This window comes from Amaranthus tricolor, chromosome 2, assembly GCF_026212465.1.
Source record: "Amaranthus tricolor cultivar Red isolate AtriRed21 chromosome 2, ASM2621246v1, whole genome shotgun sequence".
In the NCBI taxonomy this organism is placed as follows: domain Eukaryota; kingdom Viridiplantae; phylum Streptophyta; class Magnoliopsida; order Caryophyllales; family Amaranthaceae; genus Amaranthus; species Amaranthus tricolor.
Window position 1 is genome coordinate 37,334,396 of NC_080048.1, and position 21,732 is coordinate 37,356,127.

General features: G+C 34.0%; 2 protein-coding genes across 2 annotated transcripts; one reads left to right on the forward strand and one right to left on the reverse strand.

Moving 5' to 3' along the window:
* Window positions 1–4,339: 4,339 nt before the first annotated feature.
* Window positions 4,340–8,295, forward strand: LOC130806583 (uncharacterized). The gene is made up of 4 exons (XM_057671718.1): window positions 4,340–4,853; window positions 5,944–6,876; window positions 7,328–7,375; window positions 7,489–8,295. Exons 1-4 carry the CDS (start codon window positions 4,662–4,664, stop codon window positions 7,915–7,917), a joined length of 1,602 nt encoding a protein of 533 aa, XP_057527701.1. The 5' UTR covers window positions 4,340–4,661; the 3' UTR covers window positions 7,918–8,295.
* A 2,328-nt stretch (window positions 8,296–10,623) lies between these two features.
* On the reverse strand, window positions 10,624–19,957 carry LOC130805271 (protein TPLATE). The gene is made up of 7 exons (XM_057669966.1): window positions 18,656–19,957; window positions 17,722–18,318; window positions 16,509–16,870; window positions 14,913–15,216; window positions 14,706–14,828; window positions 12,840–13,292; window positions 10,624–11,471 (listed from the first exon to the last, which is right to left on the reverse strand). Exons 1-7 carry the CDS (start codon window positions 19,775–19,777, stop codon window positions 10,929–10,931), a joined length of 3,504 nt encoding a protein of 1,167 aa, XP_057525949.1. The 5' UTR covers window positions 19,778–19,957; the 3' UTR covers window positions 10,624–10,928.
* Between the last annotated feature and the right edge of the window lie 1,775 nt (window positions 19,958–21,732).

A 21,732-nucleotide genomic window follows, 5' to 3' on the forward strand; every position in this document is an offset into this window, starting at 1 on the left:
ATAATAATCCAATAATAATGTACAATGTAATAACAATGATTAATCAAATAATAATCCAATAATAATCACAAATAATCACCAATAATCTCTTTGTAATAATAAATCTCAATCGTATATATAATATAATATTATGCACGTACATATATATATATATATATATAATAAACATTAAAGCCCTAAAAAAATCTATACTAATTACAATTTAACAAGGAAAAAAATTAGCAAGATACGCGGCAATCTTGTCTTTTAATTCGCACATCTCTCCACTTCTCAGAGGGCGTGTTTCCCTCGAAATGTCGTGTAAAACCTATAATATATAGTATAAAATTAAAAGATTAATAAACATTAGATTTTACCAATAATAATAATTTAAGAATGTAACAAATACTTACGGCATCTATATTTTCGACTCCAAAATCCTTAACGGATTTTATAATACCGTCCATGTACTTCAGCGTGTAGTAGCCGCAATCAACGGAACTAGAAGGTTGTTGAAAGCACTAAGAGAAAATAGATGTTAGTGCCAAAAACGCGTAAAAACGCATAAAATCGCCACTTAACATGTAATTTCTAGCATATGACTATGATTTTCAATACTAACCACTTCAAAACAATAATATATACCAATTAGTGTTGTGTGCCAAGTTTCGTGCAAAACAAACCAAGTTTGAGCTACTTTATGCGCAAAAGTGCAAAAAACGCTTAAAAAACCCTTAAAATCGCAACTTAACACGTAATTTCTAGCATATGACTATGATTTGCTGCGATCATCCCACTAAAACGCAGCAATTAATTGTTTTTTTTTCTAATTCTTTTTCCTATTTATTGCTGCGAATATACAAAAACGGCAGCAAATACGTTTTTTGCCACTAGTGTTTTCATAACTTTTAATTATGCACAATTAGAGATATTAAGGATTGAATAAGTGCATTGGATAAAGTACATAAAGCAAATGAGATATTAGTAGTGAATCAGATGGAGTATTATTATATTATTTTATAGGAAAAATTGTTAAAAACTACCTATAAAAAGTGGTCTTTTGTGAAAAATTACCTACAATAAATTTTTTTGTCAAAACTACCTAAAAAATATAATTTATTTGTCAAAGACTACCAATTAACATAATCATTCATATTGACCGTTACTTTTAACATTGACCAACATGTGATATGCACATGACTTCATCTTCAACCTCAACTCACCTTTTCATTCCCAGATTTCAGTAGCATTTTAACCCCAATCTTCAACAAAACTTACAATGAATGTCCATGAATAACATGCATTCCGCCTCCAATAGATGAACAACTATCAATACAAGACCATTTATTCTTCTTTCTCATTATTTCTTCTTTTACACTTACTCAATTTATTCTCTTCTCCTACCTTTTAATTAAATCTTACTTTTGTAATTTAAAATTTAAAGTTGAAAATTGCCAATTAATTACTGCTACAAACTATTTTGTTTGTTGGGGAAGGGGAAAGCTAGAGATTGAAGATGGAAAGGGGGTTAATTTTATTTACCCTAATTTTGTTTTTTTAAATTGTTTTGTTCATTAGATATAATAGTTCTTTCCTTTATGACTATAAGTTGTCGCCGTCCTTCCTTCTTCAAACCCTGCCAAAAGTTTTCTATGGGCGGAATACACTGGGTATGAATTGATGATGATGATGATTAAAAGTTACGTTTTAATTTCCTTTTCTTAATCTAACTTTTCTACTTATTATTTTAACTTTATAACTTTGATTTAGTTATTTTAAACATAAAAATCAACCTTGTTTTTATTATTAATTTTAATTATAGTTTTCAGCAAAATTTTCTAAGTAAAGTATCATACTTTCATAATCAAACCTTAATCAAATTTATCCATTATTCTAAAGCAAATCCACTGGTACAAACTAAAACAAAAATTTGATGAACTAAATATTTTTTATTTAACCCCATGATGTTCATCACTTACGTAAGCTACCACTATATTTCTTACGCAAGTTAACCTTTTTCTACACTCCAATCTCTTACAAATTCACTTACACACTCTAATTTCTTACACAAGTAAAGCTTTTTTTATACTCTTAACACTTTTTTTCATACAACTTATAAACTAGAAGTTGCCCAAAACCAATTATAAATACTCCTTAGCCATAAAATCACTTACACCATCATCATCAAATCTTTCTAACCGTTATTTGTTAACTTCACAAATAACCGTTATTTACTAAGACTTTCTCTACAAATTCGTGTAATGTACGAAGTTGTTAGTATAAAAGTATATATAAATATAAATTTTGAATATAGATCTAAAAACATATTATCTGTATAATATAGATAAATAATTTTAGAAAATATAATGCTTTTAATGAAAAAATTTAATTGTTTTTTGTTGACTAATACTAATAAAGAGTCGTACGATATTTACATCAGAGATAAAAAATTTAATTCTTAATATAAGTACAAATTAAAGTTCTCATACTTTTTTTTCAAAAAAAAAAGGTTTTCTTAATTTTCAAGAAAAATCTATGTAATCTTCCAACAACATCATACATTATACTAAAAAGTCTGAAAATTAAAAGTGTTACAACTAAATAGAGTTTGTCAAATAAAAATTATTCATTGGCTAAAGAAACACGACATCACATTTGATCTTAATGAATATCTCTATCATTAAACTTAAAGTATATTTGACTAACATTTATTAAGGAGGTTTTAGTAAATAAAGGTGATTTGTGAAGTTAAACAAAACACCATTATATGGTAGGATTTGATAGGATGAGAATTTCGTGATTTCAACTTACCTTTTTTGATTTTGTTTATATTATTATTATTTTTTCTTTTTGTGGTGATTTACCAATTATAGTTATTGATTAGAAATTATTAAATATTTATTGGGAAAATTTTAGCTGGTTGGGTGAAAGAGAAAGTTGGATGGATCAAACAAGCTAAAAAAAAATATTTGGTAAAAAAATTTATTCATAGAACTTGCTGGCATGAACAAGTTGATCGAATTAAGTGACTAAATTACACCTAATTTCCCTTGAAGACGCTACAAGCTTGCAACTCATTTGGGTAAGTGTTATTTTTTAATTTGTTTTTTGATATTTATGAGTAATTTTTTGAGTATTTAAATGATGTTATTTTTGCTTTTTTCGTAATTGAATGAATATCAGTAATGTTAGAGTATCATAACCTACTAATTATCATAAATAAATCATACTATGATTTTATAATTTTGACTAAGAATATAATTTACAATTTTACTAACATCTTATTAATGTTTTGTACGTGATTAGTTAAGAGTATTGTAACACCTTTGAATTTCCGACCCCTTATACAGTATTAAAACTGCAAAGGATGGAAGAAAATTTGGGTGTTACATTAAAATAAAATCTGTAAAATAATAGGAGTAATAAACTTTAAAAATATGAGTAGAAATTTTGGCAGCATTTCCTCTAAAAATCTAGGGTGTGATGGAATATAAGGCACAATAAAATAACTAAACTCATCCAAGGCATCATCACCTTTAAAATCCCGTATCACGACGGAATGATTCATCATTAGCTCCCCAAATCATCATGACAAGTATGGATCGTGGTTCCAGTATCAACGCTTGAGTTTTTAAAAAGAATAAAACACTTCAAAAACATACAAGACCATAACTACGCAACGAAATTATGAAAATACAACGGAGGACACAATGCCTCATACCAAAAACATATACAACCTAAAGTTTACAAAAGACATAAAAGAGCTACGAAGTCAAAAGACCAATGCATAACTCGTGTTATGCTTCGTACTCATCACTCTCCCCCAATGCAATGTATAAGAAGCTCCAATACCTATTACTCCTATCTAGGATAATCCTGTTGCTCAACATAAGACCATAAGCCAAATGCATCATAACGAAAACATCATAGAAAGTGATAATAAATCAAACATAAACACAAACAGATACATGTCAGTGACTAACACCAAATATAATAAGGTCAATAGAGCCAATATTATATTATACAACTGTATAAAGATGATTTCATAAAATACAAAGCATGACTAGTAACTATTTATCATCCTTCTATATTTCTTAATCTCAATTCTTCTTTTCCAACCTGAACCATGTGTTCACGGGTGGAATGTATATCTTAACACTCCTCTTCTCAAAATCATAACATCTCCATAAGACACGTATGATATCAACTTAACTAAAGGCGTTAACAGACTACCTGACGCCTAATGATAAAGCATTGCCTTGCAGCGCTTGTCTACCTAAAAGTAAGTGTGATCATAGTATATCTTTAGAAATTTTAACTCCCATGAGGTAACTCAACTTAGACATAGACTTTCTTTGAAGGAAAACCGTTAAGGTTCGCAAGACTCACGGGAGCACTTCTGACTAGCATACTATTTTCGAATTTGTATACTAGTTTTCCTCAAAATTAACCCATATTAAATGACATTCGTCCGTTGTTGGGGAATAGAGATGCACTAAGTACTACTACTTGACTAGAGTCAAATATTTCCCGGCAAACTCCTTAGGCGGCGCTCTGTTGCTTTCGTCTCTCTTATTGTCTCTCTTCAGCAAAACCCTAATTCTGCCAATCAATTCAATTTATCTTTCAATACTAAAGATTCAGGTAGGTTTTTAACTGATTAATTGTTGTTGATTGCTCTAATGGCGGAGAGTGATAGAAACGAGGAAAGCGATTACTCTTCGGAAGATGAAGGAACTGAAGATTATCGAAAAGGAGGCTATCATGCTGTTCGTATTGGTGATGTTTTTAAGAGTGGAAGATATGTTGTTCAGAAGAAGCTTGGTTGGGGACATTTCTCCACTGTTTGGCTCGCTTGGGACATTCAGAAATCTGTATTAATTTTTTACTTCTCTTTTTATCTCTCGATATGTTGTATGAATCTGTTTTATTTATGTTGTTTCTTAAATGTGGTTTCGAAACTTTGTTAAGTGCTCTGCGTCATGATTTTAGTTGGACTTCGTTTTTTTAGATTAGTGAATTTGATCCTCATATTGAAGATTTTTGTGTGGTGCTTGATAATTTTTGAGCTAGGCAAAAAACGTTTGTTGAAATGAGATGCGCGAATTCGAGTTGTATTGAAATATGAAAAGAATGAGTGTGGTGACATCTTTTGTAGTGGAGCAGAAAATTCAAAGAATATCTAGCTGTGCGTAGTCTGATGAGGCTGTTGATGAGTTCGTTTTAGATGCTTAGAGCTTTATTACACGAAAATAATCACTTTATTAGAGTAGGAAAGGCGGAGAGAAGTTAAAAGATAGCTTATAGAAGTACAAACTAGAATGTATGCTATGTTATGGATAACCGAAACATCAGAGAATCTGGAGGCTAAGATCAGCTTTTGAATGTGGCAAAAGTTCCTTCAACAAAACGAATTCTGATAGTGGATATGAGGTTTTTTCTGAAGTACCTAGTGAGAAAATGATGTTTTATTGATTAAGAATCAAAGGTGAAATGCCTAGGTACAATAACCTGTTTTGAATTTTTTAGATTTGTGATGATAAATGATGTTTCCATTTTCAATAGAACCAAATATACAATATAGTTTTTTTTGAAATCTGATTATAAGGTTTTATGATGTGCACTTATTTATGTAAAGTTATTGATGTCGTGTGTTTTGAACTTTGAAGGGTCAATTAAAAAAACTCCTTGTGTTTTTTATAAGGATAAGATTGCCTACTTCTAACCCATCCCCTTTAACACTGGCTATATGCCAACCTAGGTAGGGGTCATCTAATGACATTGGAATGATGAAATGTTGTCGTGAATTGGATTATTTTTGCAATTTAATATTAATATTAGATAAATGCTTATAAAATGCTTCACGATTTATTTCTTGCGACTTGATTACTTGATATGGGAGAAAAAATCTTTTCCGCTACAAAGTTGGAGTAACTTGAAATTGCTGTCACTTGCTTTTGGTAGATGTATGTGGCTCTAAAAGTTCAAAAGAGTGCAAAGCTTTACACTGAGGCTGCAATGGATGAAATTAAAATTCTCAAACTGATTGCAAATGACGATCCCGATGACACAAAGTGTGTTGTGAAACTTTTGGATCATTTTAAGCATTCAGGTTCAAATGGACACCATGTATGCATGGTGTTTCAATATTTAGGAGACAACCTGCTGACCCTTATTAAGTATTCAGATTATAAAGGCATCCCACTTCAAATGGTAAAAGAAATTTGTTTCTATATATTAGTGGCTTTGGATTACTTGCATCAAAAGTTGTCCATGATACACACTGATCTCAAGCCAGAGAATGTCTTGCTATTGTCCATGATTGATCCATCTAAAGATCCTAGGAAGACAGGTTCAATTCCACTCCTTCCAACACCTAAAAGTAAACCTAAGCCTGAGACACGGCCCCTGGAAGTGGAAACTACTGAAATCACAAATGCGAACTTGACGAGGAACCAGAAGAAAAAAGTCAAGAAGAAGGCCAAACGGGTTGCGCAGAAGTGTGCAGGAGAAGAGGCATCTGGGGATGTTGAAACAAACACAGCATTGCTAAATCAAGATACTCAAGAAGAATCGAGTCCCATACCGAAATCAAATGAAAACTCTGTTGAACAAGGAAAGAGGAGTTATAGATGGCACAGCCGAGCTACTAGACAAAGACTTTTGAAGTCAGTGGATCCTAAATGCAAATTGGTTGACTTTGGAAATACTTGCTGGACATACAAAAAATTCACATCAGATATTCAGACCAGGCAGTATAGATGTCCAGAGGTTATTCTTGGATCCAAATATTCAACTTCAGCAGACTTATGGTCATTTGCCTGCATATGTTTTGAGCTGGCCACTGGTGATGTTCTGTTTGATCCCCATCATGGTGACAACTACAGTAAAGATGAGGTATGGTTTTCAATACTCCCTTCTGTCCTTGGATAACAGAGGCTCTTTTGTTGATCATATTATGGAATTGCAAATATGAATAAATAAGTCATGTCAAAAGGATATTATAACAATTTGTTGATGTTCGGTCATGCATATTGCTAATTCTGGTAACGGAGAATGCTACATATAGTTTTTTAATTAAAATCTCCTTTTGAACACTTTGTTGAGTTGTTTTCAGCTGATGAGTAACTGAGTTGTTAAGTAAAACTTCTTGCGACTTGTTCATTGCAATTGCTTGCCATTGATTTTTTGTCTCCACCCCATATTGTAATTACTGGGTTGACCAGTAATCTGTTTTTGGATTATCTTGATTGATATGCTTCTTGGTGACTGCTGTTGACACTTCTGAATATGCTGATCTTTTTGTTACCTGTCCATGTTAGTGACTTCTCACATTTCTATTCTATAGGACCACCTAGCTCAGATGATGGAGCTGCTGGGAGTGATGCCTCGCAAGGTTAGTATATATGCCCTATTCTATCTCTGCTGTTTCTTGAGTATTTTTATCTTGTTGATATACCATAAATCCTCAAGATGAATAAATTTCCTATGCCTACCCAATAAATGCAGGTAGCTTCAAGTGGACGCCGTTCGAGTGAGCTCTTCAACAAATATGGAGATCTTAAACACATCCGGGAACTAAAGTTTTGGCCTCTTAATAAGGTGCTTATGGAGAAGTATGACTTTGGGGAGCAAGACGCGAACGACTTGGCAGATTTCTTGATCCCTATTCTTGAATTTGTTCCTGAGAAAAGGCCTACTGCTGCAGATTGCCTTAAACATTCATGGATTAATCCAGGTCCTCGGCTTCGTGAGCCTTCTGTGTCTAGTGTTGAAGTTGAGGGTGCTGATCATGAAGTTTGTGATGGTAAACGAGCAGGGATTGAAGAGATGGAAGAAATCAAAACAGGAGTGAAGATTCTTACTCTTGCTTTGGACTCCAAGTGCATGGAAGAGTTGAAACAAACCCCAATCTCGTCAACAACGGCTAAAGAGTAATCTATGTTGCAATGGGTCCTAACTCCTAACTGTTTTGAGCTACGTGTTTTTCTCAATATGCTGCCATGCTTTCTTGGAACTAAATCACTAATTGTTATATCCTTGACAAATGACAAATGACAAATGACAAGTGACAAATGACGATACATGTTGTGATGGTGTCATAGACATGGCTGGTGGAGTGATTATGGGTCATGTACGTTCGATACTTTCTATCTCCCTATTACCCCACCCCAATGTAAAGGAAATGGACGAGAAGGTCTTCTTGCGAGCGAACCCGATTTATTATGGATCAAGTGAGGCTCTCATTTTTTATGATCAAATGTTCATTTACGCTATAATTTTGAACAATTTTGGAGCTTTTTTCCTTGCGTTACATTATTCTTTTCACCTTCCTTCCCCTTTGTGGGAGGCGAAGATTGTAGTGAATTGTGTTAATTAGTCGGTTTTCGGAGAGACCGTCTCTTTGGGAGACGTCTTTTAGGCCCAATTCATTAAAACTTAATTAAAATAAAAGATAATTATGTAAAATTAAGAATGATTTTTCAGAGAGACGGTCTCTCATAAAAATTTGTGGGTGTTAATTTATGCAAAAATTTGTAACCAATTTACATAGGTCTAAACGTTTTTTACCGGTATGGGTGACTATTTTTGGCTTTGTGGATGACACATTCAATAGATATATTCTATAATGTTGTGGAAGTATTTAAAGGCTTGAAGCTAGCTTTGCATAATATACTAATATTTGTGAAGGAAGAGAACAAGCTCTAATTATTAATGTTGTGGAAGTATTGACTTTTGGCTTGTTTAATTAGCCGGTGGCTTCATTGGCTGTTAAGCCAATTATACAAGTCTATTGCTAGTGATGTTGGTTTAAATTAGTTACAAGTTGTTTGTTATTTAGTAGTATAAATAAATCATTGACCATCATCATCCTACACAGTATATCCCACTCATAGAAAAACTATGGACAGGATCTGGAGAGGAAAGGACGGCGGCAACTCATACTCATAAAGGAGAGCGTGACCAAAGGGGACCTCCGGCTCGAGAAAGATAAGAGGACATAGCTACACGAGAAAGATAAAATAAATACATATAAATAAAATAAAGAAGTAGAACCAACTACAAAAAGAAAACATAAAAAAAACAAAAACTAATAATAAAAGAGATGAGAGAAGCAAGATGGCAAGAACACCAAAAGATAACCTAAGAGGATATTAGTAGTCTAAAACATGAATATGGCGCCTCCAATTACCCTTATCCTTAGTCAGATTCTCAGAGAGATTTAACTCATGTAAGTCAACTTTTATTTGCTCATCCCAAAATCTCCTAGAACAACAGTAGTCTAAAACATGAATATAACGGAGGGAGGCAAAGAAATCAATCTAGATTTCGCCTAACCTTAAATGAGACAAAATTAGATTCTTAGCTTACTCTAATAACTCTCTTTTAAAACAACGTGTAAGAGTAAACTCCTCATTTATTCTAAGATTACACAAATGATTAATCTCATATAAATCTAGTTATTATACTTTATTGAGCTCTTCAATACTAAAAAGGTTACAAATGGTTATTCTCACATGAACTAAATGAGCATAAAACACTACAAGGTTTAACTCTCACTCAAATGAAGCTTTACTAGATTACTCGAATGGTGTCAAATTAACCACCCTAATTGCTAATGTATACTGAAAAAAATAAACACATCAATCATTACAATACTCAAAACATCCCGTACAGATCTGTTTGGCGCAAAATAGCTGTGAGATAGTTGTTAGCGGTCTAAGTAACTATTGGTAACAGTAGCTGTCTAAGTAGTTGTGAGTAGTAATAGCTATTTAACTAGCTAGTGTGTTACATCAAAAGTGTAACATCCCACCTAAAACCCAATATAACTCCTCATTAAAAAGTAGTTACAAAATGGTGTTTGGTATGAAGTTTTCTAATATTAGAAAAACGAAGCATTTGATATATTCCCCGTATTAGGCATTTGGTATATATAAGAGTAATCACAATTGAAAATGGTGGCTTAAAAGATAATTGGTGATTTTTTTTAACTTATGATTAAGAAAACTATCATTATTCAGTTAGTGATAAAATATATATCACCTTGTACTTTTTACTCATATTTTAAAATAAATTTTCTTATAATAAAATACAATATGAGTGTTTATTTATAGAGAAGAAAATTTTGAATTTTGATATGATTTTTTAAATTATTTTTAATTAATTAGTATAGAATCATTTATATTAATTTTGTAATTATGTAGGCATAAAAAAAGCATGATAATGTTTTTGTTTTTTGATAAGAGAACCATCCCATGGTTTTGTTGATTACCATTGGGAAATTGGGATGCTTGACAGCTTGAGTGTACAAGTTTTCCTCCAAAAATTTATTTGTAGAGGAGAAAATATGAATTTTGATATCATTTTGTATGATTTTTTAATTTGAAAATAGACTCATTATTTTTTTAATTAAATCTATATATTTTAGCTTTCTTTTAATTACATTTTTACAAATCAATTTCTCGCTTTATTTTAATCAAATATTTACTTTTTCCTTAAAAACACTCATACTTGAGATACACTTAAATCTTTTACAAGAATCAAACCCCTATCACATAAGTAAAAGAAAAAAATCTTTAATTAGCCATTTGGTCAGCCTATAAATCTATTTGTTCTATACGTTTTAGTTCAATCGAAAAGAACAAATTACTATAAATCGTAGACAATAAAATAAAAAAAATCAAGCAAATTGAGTACGCGAAAAAGATATTTATGAACACCATCTCAAGTAGTTAAACAGTAACTGTCCAGCCGATGCAAAGTATTCAATGAATCAAAAAATGAAGTGAAAAATACAAATTGCAAATCAAATAATACAACACTAACAATGATATGAGAAACTAAAATCAAATAAAATAAGTAGAAGAAAAGGGCAAAAAAAAACTTGGCAATCTAAACTAGATATACAAACCAATGTAAAACAATATTCAACTAATTTTAAGACATTAATAGACTTTAGTGTCTCTATCCTTGCACAATATATGCCACTCCTGAATAACAGCTGCTTGAAGAGCAAGATGTTCCACCTCTTCAGCTGTAAGTTTCGACAAGTATGAAGGTCCTTTAGTTTTTTCATCCTCCTCATCTTTTTTCTTATCCTTCTTTTTCTTCTTCTTTTTCTCCTCATCTTCCGACTCTCCTCCGCTACTTCCTTCTTCCTCTTCACTTTCAGACTCGGCTTTAGGGCGTGGTTTAGCAGCCTTCAAAAGTGCTATCCGTTCCATTGATATTCTCAAACTTTCGGCAGCTGATGTTTTTACCTCGTCTTCTGGCATGTATTCACAGCCACCTTCTGTAAGGTCATCCAACCAACCTTGCAAATCTGACTCGATTTCCTTTGTGATCGAGGCGTCTGATGCTCGGACTACAAATTTGCACATCATGGTAGTGGTTTCATCACCCAAGTCAACATTTCTACTGACTTCGCTAGCACCAAAAATCATCATCCACAAGAAGCCTCCATGCCATGTTTTAGCAGCAAAACATAGCTGTTCCATAAAAAAATTAAGTGCCAAAGATTGGTGTTATTGTCAGACGAAATATGAAGCAAGAGTGAAGGAGGAACCACACAGAAGCTTTAGAAAAAGATGCAGACAAAAAGCTGCTTAAAGAACTATCGGCTACATACCACAGAAGCACAAGCAACGATTAATCCATAAAAGTTGCACCTTGGGAGTTGGGAGTCAAGAAAAATAGAGCTAAGCAGTTTCCCTTCTTTTCTACTAAGCTCTAGCAAGGCATTTCTATGACCACCAAGAGTAACTTGTTAAACCTTTTAATTTCAAACTTTGCACCAGCAGCAATTAACTAAAAATTAAGCATTGGAGCAAATTTTACACCAATACAGAATTCGGTTGGAACATGGCCATTTTCTCCCTCGTTAAATAGGAAGAGAGGAAAATGTGCGAGAAATTTCACAAAATACAGGTATAACAATATCCACCAACCAGCCATTGATAAATGGTTTGCACTCGAGGTAACCCTAAAAGACATAATCAAAAACTCACTTTAAACAAGAACCAGAAACTCTAGTAACTTCATAATCTAAAGTCATAGTTTTTTGTTTTCCCCCCAAATGTCAAAATGTTACAATAACTTTACATAATTGTTGTTCTAAAGCCACACTTTCCCAAAATCTATAATAGGATCACTGTATTAATACACTTTCACAATGAATATTGATTACAAGAAAAATTTTAAATATGGTAAGATTTGCTGAAGAACCTTTTTGATGAAATGAAAACACAAATTTAGAAACTATACTAAGATTTGCTACAAATACAAATCAACAATACCTCATTACCCCAAAATCATTAAGAAGCTCCCACCTAGGCAAGGTTTGGGAGTTAAATATATGCAACCCTATCCTTGAACAAATAGATTGTTCCCGATTGACCCTTGATAACAAACATGACATGCAACTCTACATAAAAAAGAAGTGCACATGATTTAATGAGCCATTTTGTTCAACCATCTAAAGATATATTTGCTACTGTCTGAGAAAATTCATATCCATCAAGAGGTATTCTAAAGTGTCATAGAGATTCAGGTTAGTAAAGCAATGTATTCAACAATAAAGATAACTGCCAAAAGAAATTGTTGACCCAATGCAACCTAACTACAAAGGTGGAATATAATGTTACTTTCTAGAACATTATAGCTATCAAGAACATTTTTCCGTTTCTAAAAACTCAAAGCAGCCTGTGAATTCCTACGGTGAATTGATGGTATACTAAAAACTCAAGTTCTAAACAAGTCAAACAGAAACAGATGCAAAACGGCAACTAAATAAAAAGAAATGTCTTCTGAAGAAAATTTGACAACACGTATTGCCAGTTCATAGATGTTTTCAGTACCTGAAATCCAGCAACTGTGCGGATGATGTGAGAGCAAACTTTGTGAAAAGGCTTCAATTCCAGAGACTTCAAGCCACTCAAGAAAGGTGAAGCATCATACTGCTTCGCAGCAGTTGCCATAAACCCACTTCCCTCGTAAGTATATGTACCAGTGTACTCCACAATAGCAGGCAAACTAGGCCATAATCGAAAAAACTCTACAGGGGAGATTTTATGTGGCAGCAGCAGCTCAGTCAGAGGAATTTTGTAAGGTTGGCACCTCAAAATCACAGGCTCTCCCAACTCTTGCTTGGAACTCTTTTTTTGTCGAACAATTTGGGTATCTTCTTCTGCATACTCACCTTCATAATAAATTGGACCAGTTCCATAAAATGGATAATACAGAACCTGAAGCCAAAGGGCACATCTCTCAAAGTGGGAAGCTCCTACTGTAATGCTACAAGGTAAAGGATCCTACAAAAGAATAGAGTAATTGATATTAGAATCCCACCACGATTGAATATTTGCACATATATCAAATATATCACTTCTACCAAGTAAATCCGCATACGTGATGTGAATAGCTATGAGCGGGATACATCGAGTATGATGATATGATGATGATGTAATGTGAATGAATGATACTATATCTTTTTTGCTTGCAACCACTCAGGCAATTTGTCAAAATACAGCAATCTAAAAGTTGATGAAAAACAGCTCATTCGCAACATGTAGGTAGAACTAATGAACTGAGCTGAATGTAATAAAATAAAGACTAAAATGCCAAATAAATGTTTCACTTTTACGCTTGTTTTAGTTTTCTCCCTAAAAAAAATTTAAATGTTGGAAAACATATGTCATGCTCCTTTGTTGGTCTTGCTCCACTAGGAGAACAAAGTTCTCACATCTAAAAAACAGGGGGAGAGGGGGGAACTAAAAGAAACAGGGAGTATTCTTTACATTATGACTTTTTTCAGTTTTTCTTGTTTAATGGGTTTCTTTTCCACTATCTGCAAAATTAATAGCTGTTTGGGTTTTATTTACCTCCTCAATTAGATGGGTGCCCAATCCACTATAGGATCATATTGCATACCAGCCCCAATTCCCCAAAGAAGCACTCACATGAAATAGGTATTTCTACAAACCCTACACAAAAATCCACATGGGGTCAAGGTAAAGGGGGTGACCATTTACTAGGGTAAATGACCACTCTCTCCTTGATCCACACTATTTCTCCCTCAAAATACATATTTTGGGTATGACTGCCTCAGAGCATCCTCCTCCCAAGATTTAAGACTTAAGACTCGCTAGAAGTCTTTCTTATCAGGTACTCCAACTCCTACAAAATTACACATACTATTATGATAAAGACGTTCATTTTCCATCAATTTGGGCATAATTAGTTAGTCGCACATGTTTTGTATTCTATAATATTGTATGGTTTTTTCTTCTTTAGTGCAGATGATACTGCAAAGTTAACTGCATAAGAGATTATATGTTTTAAAGAGGTGTTGATCGTGATAAATAACATCCTTTTCAATGAAACCTGCATTTAGAGTCTTCATCAAGTATTACAGTCAAACTTACTGAACTGTCATGGTAGATTCAAAAATTGTAATGTCTTTGGTCTTGTTATTGGGCATAATAAATTTGGGAAATACGATTTTTCATTAGCAAGAAAGGGCTTTTCATCAGGCTAATCATTTAATGGATGTACGTGGGCTTTTTCTTTTTTTTTTTGGTGGGGGGAGGGTTTGAAGAAATAGTTCAACACACCAGAAACAAAGAAATGTTTTCAAGGCAACACTACAGTGATTTATGACAATGAGCTAACAATTAAAAGAAAACGAATTGAAAGACACATCAAACAATGTTTTACAAGAGAACCTGCGATACAAGGTTACGCAACTGCCGCACAGCCTGTGGTGAACCATCCATGAAATACAATGCTCCAGTCAAACCAACTCGTATATCAACTCGATTCAGTTCGATGTCAGTTAAATTTATAACCTGAAAATATCAATTTATCAACTGATTATATCAACCAACTAAAGGAGACTGAATAGTTATGCTTTATTTGAACAAGTATTCAACCTTCAGATGCAGAGTGATCCTCCCATCACTTGGATCTGCCAAATGATATGCTTCAACATAGCACGGATCACTACTTCCAGTCAAAGTATAAGCTCTTGGTGCAATCTTAAGCAGACTTGAATCTATTTTACTTGTCAGCAGGAGTGTCAATTCACTAGGATCTGGCCTCCAAAGCTCTAAAATTGCTTTATGTACCAAACCTTCTAGCTTTCTGTCCTGGGCAGCAGCTACTTCATAAAACTGGACGGTCAACTTGTGGTGGCTAAAAGGATAGTCTCCTCTAGCTTCACTTACCCCAGCCCATCTGCAAAAGAAAAAAGATAAATATCCATAGACATGTTCAAACTTTTATGCAAATTCCAACTCGTCATTACATATTGCAAAGTCAACAAAATGAAGTACCGGTGACAACCTGATCTTAATTAATCTTACCATTAATGTTTCACCCCCAAAAAGGCCCTAATTAGAGTTGATTTCACGAGCATACTACAAAGATAAACCTATACAACAAGGCCACTAACACAAATTGCCTATCTGTTTTTTTTCTCTACTAAGGAGGATCAATATACGCAACCTTAGCCTTGTAAAAACAAGAGGTTGTTCTCAATTTACATGTGATTCGCGTAAACAAGTGCACATGATCGTGTAACAATAAACAATCTTTGCAAAATCGGTAAAATGCATCAAAATCAGTAGAGACACAAAAGATTCTGCCGATCCTATCAATTCCATATGATTCTACTTGTGATTGTATCTAGTTAAGATTTTACTTACAATTTGAATCATATGGATCTGATGCAATCATCAAATGTAAGATTCTAAGTAGATACAGAGTACTATGCCATTGATCTTTATGTCCCTCCATCTTTGAAATAATTTCTCAATGAGGTTATAGAGCCACCAAGGCTTCGAATTAAGCAGAACCAAGACAATGGGATTGGAAAAAAAAATTCAAACTAAAATGAATAGTACACCAAGGACAGTGTGTTTCACATATCTAAGGGTTGTTGAATTGAACATTTATCTATGTTGCAACTATCAGCCCAAAAGTAAAGACTTTCCTTCAAGAATGAAAGAAATAACCCAGGTCAATCACTAACATAAAATCTGTCCTTCAAGGATTCAACAACATATCATGTTGTCATTTCAAAAATGATTAACCAATCTATTCCAACAAAATGTACGGAAGTATCAAAGTGGCATCCACTTCAAACTACAGCACAACAACATCAACTACTACAACCCTCCATTAATGCTGCTAAATGTATTGTTACCATTGAGTTTAAACATCAAAATTTCAACTCATATTTAGTCACAAATGAGTTTTTATGTTTGCACAAAGTAACAAGATAAGGTTGTAAATTCTTGTATTTCACCTATAATCTAAGAAAACATCAGAAAATCATGTATATCCTGGGAGGTAAGGGAGCCCATAAGACAATAAAGTACACTCAACTCTAAAAAAAACACTAAACAATGAAGGAAAAAGAAATGGAGGTGAAAGTAAGTAATCATTACATGACAGCAAAACAAGGGGTGAAGTTATGCCCATTACAACTTTACAAGATGCTCATAAGAGATTTAGAAATAAATTACCTATTATCAGGATGTAAGGTAGCATACTTGATCCTCTGCAGTATTAAGCGACACTGATGCTTATTAACAGAATCTGCCGAGCCATTATTTCTAAATTCTTCAAGCTCTTTACTCAGCAATTGACCAGCCCTTGCATTTCGAGATCCCAATCTCTGAGCACTCAGAAGAACTGCCTGGACATCTTGCAGCCTATTTGTCGTCATAGCAGATGAATCCATGTTGAGTAAAACCTTATGTATATTTGCCACAATAATGTTTAGCGGGTCTTCAGGGTCATCAGCCAAAAGGGGATCTAAACCTTCAAGATCTATGTGCTCTGCTAGAGTCCAAATGAGACGGGCTGATATTCTAGGTGTATTCACCTACAAGCAAAAAAAGGTTAAATGGAAAATCTTACTAGTTAGCAATTAGACCATCGCTATCATAGTGTAAAAAACAAGTCCGCATTGCATGGCATCGGCCGCATTGTAAAGGGGTAAAAAAATTCGTATTTTGGGCCATATCAAGGCATAACATAAAGTAAAGGGTTCGAAAATGCAAGTGTTGAAGATAAGATGAAAAAAATTATCTTTGTTATTTTGGGCATGCGTGACAAAGGCCAAAAACAACCTCACTAAGAAAGGTCGAAGGTTGGAACATGAGATATTTCAAGAGAATGTGGAGACCAAAGACAACTTCAATTGCAAGATTGAAGGAGGATATGAGATATTTAAGCTCTGTAGTCCATATGACAAAAAAAAGGAATGCAAGGTGGGGGAGAATTTATGTTAAGGATCACTAAGATTAATAGTTCATGTAGAAGACACTACTTTATAAAATTAAGGCTTTGACTTGTATTATTGAAAGCTAAAATTTGGTTGACTTTCTCTCTTAGTGAAGACCATTTAGTGGTGGTAGTATTGGCGGCTACTATATATGATGCTAGGTGACAAGCATCAATGAGAACCTGACTCTAATTTGCATTCACTATCTAGGAACTTCCCTCCTGAAGGTATATACTCAAAGAGTTTAGGTGCGGAAATTCCTTTGGAAGTATATCAAACACCATACGTTGAATTTATGAATTCTAGAAGAGAGCCACAGAAAAATGCCAACAAATGCATGACACATGTAAATGGTAAGAATTCGATAGTATTAACTAAGGAAAAAAAAAAGAATGTTTATGGCCCTACCATCTTCGAAAGAGAAGAGAGTTCAAGGGATGCCCACTAACCTCACGTAAATCTTTGACAAGTTCACGTTGAAGATTTTGCAGCCTCGTCTCATTCAGAATCTGATCCTGTGAAGCACCATCTTTTACTCTTTTAACACCACCTCTCGTATCATATATATGGCATAGTCTGACCAGTAATTTGAGATAGCAATCGATTGCATAAGTTCTACCTCCACAATCCCACTTAACACATGGCCTACAAACTTCAACAACTTCCAATGCTGGCTCAGTCCAATTTAAAGCTCCATACCCGGTACCATAAGCAAGGGCACCAATAACTCGACTCTCCATCCCCGAGTTCTTCTGTTCAGGGAGAGGTAAAGACAACTGGAAGCAGCTTTCAACTAGTGAGGCCACCAGCTCTTCTCTGAACAAGCTTTTGCTTGTAACACTATTAAGATCTTCTTTTATCCTCACATCTTCGAATAGAGAAGCAATGTCAGTTCCAGCCAGCGGCTTCTGACCTCTACGAACACTTTCCTTGGCAAAAAGATCAACACAAAGAGCTGTTCGACAGATACATGCCAAAGCATGCATACGATCTGATTCGGCCCTCAAGTTCCTCACCATTGAAAGCAACCTCTTAAACAATGAAACCTACAGCAATGTGGCCAACTCAGAATTTTCTAATGGATATAATACCATCTCGACAATATATACAAGTAAACATAAACATATGAGTATCATAAAAATCCAAGATAAATTATGCCATCAAATGTAGAGGGAATCAAATAATCAACCAATCTCATGCTGGTACACAAACAATCAGTAGAACTAAGCAGTAAGCGGTACTATACCAAACAAAAATGATACAAAACCATTATGATTACACAACACAATAACATCAAAGCTTTAATCCCAACAATATGATCCCACGTAACAGCAAAGATAAAAAAAAAATTCAAAAGTACAAGGGGAAATTCAAAGTATAAACCTGCATATTAAGATCGAGTAAGTGAAGATTGGTTACAACAGCGTGAACAATACTCTCCCTAGCAGACGAGAATTCCTGTCGATCCCAGAGTGTGAGTATGGCAATAATGGAAGTAGAAGCCCACTCAGTCTTGCCTCCAGGGACATCAGCTAAATACAACATATTAATGGCAACCTCAAATATCAATGCAGGATCCAAAGACTCTAAAAATGGTGATAAATGCATAACCACGTCCGAAACTCCCACAAACTTCTCAGCATTGCCAGACACTAATGAACCAGTTCCATCCCCCTTCGACGAGAGCTTACGAATAGCTTCAGCAGAACCGGAAGCAACAGCTTTAACACCATAAACAAGCGGAAAGACTGTAGCACGAAAGCTTTCAACGGGAAGTACAGTCGCCCTAGACATCAATGAATTCCTCTTCTTCCAAACAAAATCCACCATAGAAGAAACCCAATTAGACCGAATCGCAACAGAATTCTCACTATCAACAAGCTTATCCCCAGCTAACCGACTCATTTTCTTTGATTCGAACTCCTTAAACAACCTCCCAACCGATTCAAATGCAACCTTCGCAACCAAATCCGAAGCATCCAACATATTCTCCCCGATCCTCCTCCACCAATTGGAAACCCTATCAAGCAAATTAACATTATTTTCACAAAGAACAACAAGATCATCCCTCGCAAGAATACAACCTAGTGTTTCTGTAATCGAAAACCGAAGATTACTACTATTTGAATCAAAACAAGAGGTAATTTGTTGATGCGAGTTGGAAATCAGAGTTGATAGAAGATGAGAAGGAATTGCAGAGAGGAAGGAAATGGCGGCAGCGGAAACATCAGGATCGGGAAAATTGAGGTCAGATTTGATGCCTGAAATGAGCGAATCCCACAGATTTGGAGTGAGACGAGGTGATGAACGGATGAGATCGAAAGCGAGTTTTTTACATACGGCGGAAGCAGGTGCCGCGACGATTTCTTCGACGGCGGTTTTAGCGATGACGGAGGTGTCTCGGCCGGCGGCGGACTGTTGTAAAGCTTGTAGAAGAGCGCCGGATTGCCGGAGAGCGTCGTTTGACCGGAGGTCGGCTTGGATTTGGGCGAATAGGATGTCCATTTTTGGTGGAATTTAGGGTTTAGAGAGTGTGATTAGTTAAGCTGTTTAGAGAGATCATTGCCGGCAGGGACAATTGTCAAAGTTCATAGTTCACCGGAATTATTTGGGGAGTTAATATTTGAACTTTCGGGCAAAAAATAGATTGTTTAATGATGTGATTATTTGCTAAACGGTCTAATGATCACTCGTAACAATAGTTTATAATTTTAAAATGATCACTTATATCTTTGTTATAATTATATGAATCTGTCTCATAATAAAATTATAATTTATTATAGTGCTAAAGACTATTACAATATTTTGATAATAGTTTTAGAAAGAAAAAAAAAAGAAAATGTATCAAACAACTTAGTTAAAATCAACCTAAAAGTTACTGCCACAATCATTTGTCAAACAAATTTTATATATAAGATATTTGAAAATAACGTGTGAAAAAATATATAATTTTGAACTTATAATACAATTTACAGTTTTAAAAAATGATGCTATATTAGAGATCAAACGACGTATTTCAATCTCTAATATCACCAAGATCGAAAGTACGAAATCTTGTGACAAACAAATCACGCTATCAATTAAACCGATGATTGTAGGAGAAAATAATGCAATAAAACGACACAAAGATTTAACGAGGTTCATCCTAATTAAGGCTACGTCCTCCGGTGTGTATTATCTCTTATATTATCAAAGAAGTTTAAAGAACTCTAAAAAATGAAGAATTACAATAAATAAGAGATTAGGCTAGTGTTTGGCTTAGGGTGTATATTTGGGGATGTGTTTGATGAGCATATGAGGCCTCTATATAGAGAGGATTATATATTTAATTAGATTACACATTTAGTACTAAGAATTTACTATACAATAAAACAGTCCAAGCAAGTGAACTGATGCAAAACCGAATCCAAGTCTGCTGTTGCCCGTCCGCTTGTTCAAGCGGTTCTTCACAGAACCTACTGCTTGCTGATTTGTGCACTTGTCGTTCGAGCATGGCTTTCCAAGGATATTTTGCCTGTCTTCTGTTTTATTGCTCGATCAAGTCATGGTTTAAACTTCAAGTGCCTTGTTCAAGGCATCTTCAAGGACCTTTCCAATTCTTCATTAAATCATTCATCATGCCTCATAATAACACCCATGTTTAAGTCCATTCATCAACATACCATTTACTCTATGCATTGATCATCATCTTAAACACCACATTAAGTTACAAATTTAATCACCCATTAAACCTCCAAGAGATACCATCTCTATGTGCATGACTTGATTGTGTACTCAAGTCACCATTAATATTAACAAGTTTAAAATAAACTCGTAAGAAATCGTGTTACACTTTAGTCTAGTGTAAAATTTTTCAAATATAGACCAAACCACAAACTCAAAAAAAAAAAACTCGGACTACAAATTTTCATGATTTTCTTTATTACTAACTTGCTTACTTTTGTGCAAATATATGATCTATCATTAATTCAATCATTACTATTCGGTTATATAAATAAATAAATTTATTTTGTTATTGGGATATGCATATATATATATATATATGTCATTGAATATCATATTTACATATTTATAATGAACTGCATTTTAATGTTTATTATGAAGATTAATTTAATTAATATTAATGAAAATAAATATCTGATGTTGATTTGTCATAGAGAATAATGTTTGTAGTAAATTAGTAATATATTAACATTGCCCCAAATTAGATTGAAGATTTAGAGGGTTTTCTAGAGTCACATGTCTATCACCTTAGATAATCTCATTTAGTTATTGTTTTTATCCACTTTCCTAACCAACAATATTTTTAAAAGTTACATACCCAAATTACAAAGAAAATCATTAGGGGTTGTTTGCGTCGAGGAATTAACTCAATCAGAAGCTTAAGCTTATGGTTGAGGTCATAAGATATGTTATATACTCTAATATGGAAATTATAATATTGTGGGAGAAGAGCTGTA

Excerpts from the sequence above, each read along its gene's own strand:
- LOC130806583 (XM_057671718.1), top strand. The coding sequence starts at position 4,662 with ATGGCGGAGAGTGATAGAAACGAGGAAAGCGATTACTCTTCGGAAGAT. Across the intron at positions 4,854-5,943 it reads CTTGGGACATTCAGAAATCT|ATGTATGTGGCTCTAAAAGT; the intron begins GTATTAATTTTT and ends TGCTTTTGGTAG. Across the intron at positions 7,376-7,488 it reads TGGGAGTGATGCCTCGCAAG|GTAGCTTCAAGTGGACGCCG; the intron begins GTTAGTATATAT and ends CAATAAATGCAG.
- LOC130805271 (XM_057669966.1), bottom strand. The coding sequence starts at position 19,777 with ATGGACATCCTATTCGCCCAAATCCAAGCCGACCTCCGGTCAAACGAC. Across the intron at positions 15,217-16,508 it reads ACCTTACATCCTGATAATAG|ATGGGCTGGGGTAAGTGAAG; the intron begins GTAATTTATTTC and ends TTTCTTTTGCAG. Across the intron at positions 14,829-14,912 it reads GGATCACTCTGCATCTGAAG|GTTATAAATTTAACTGACAT; the intron begins GTTGAATACTTG and ends TGATATTTTCAG.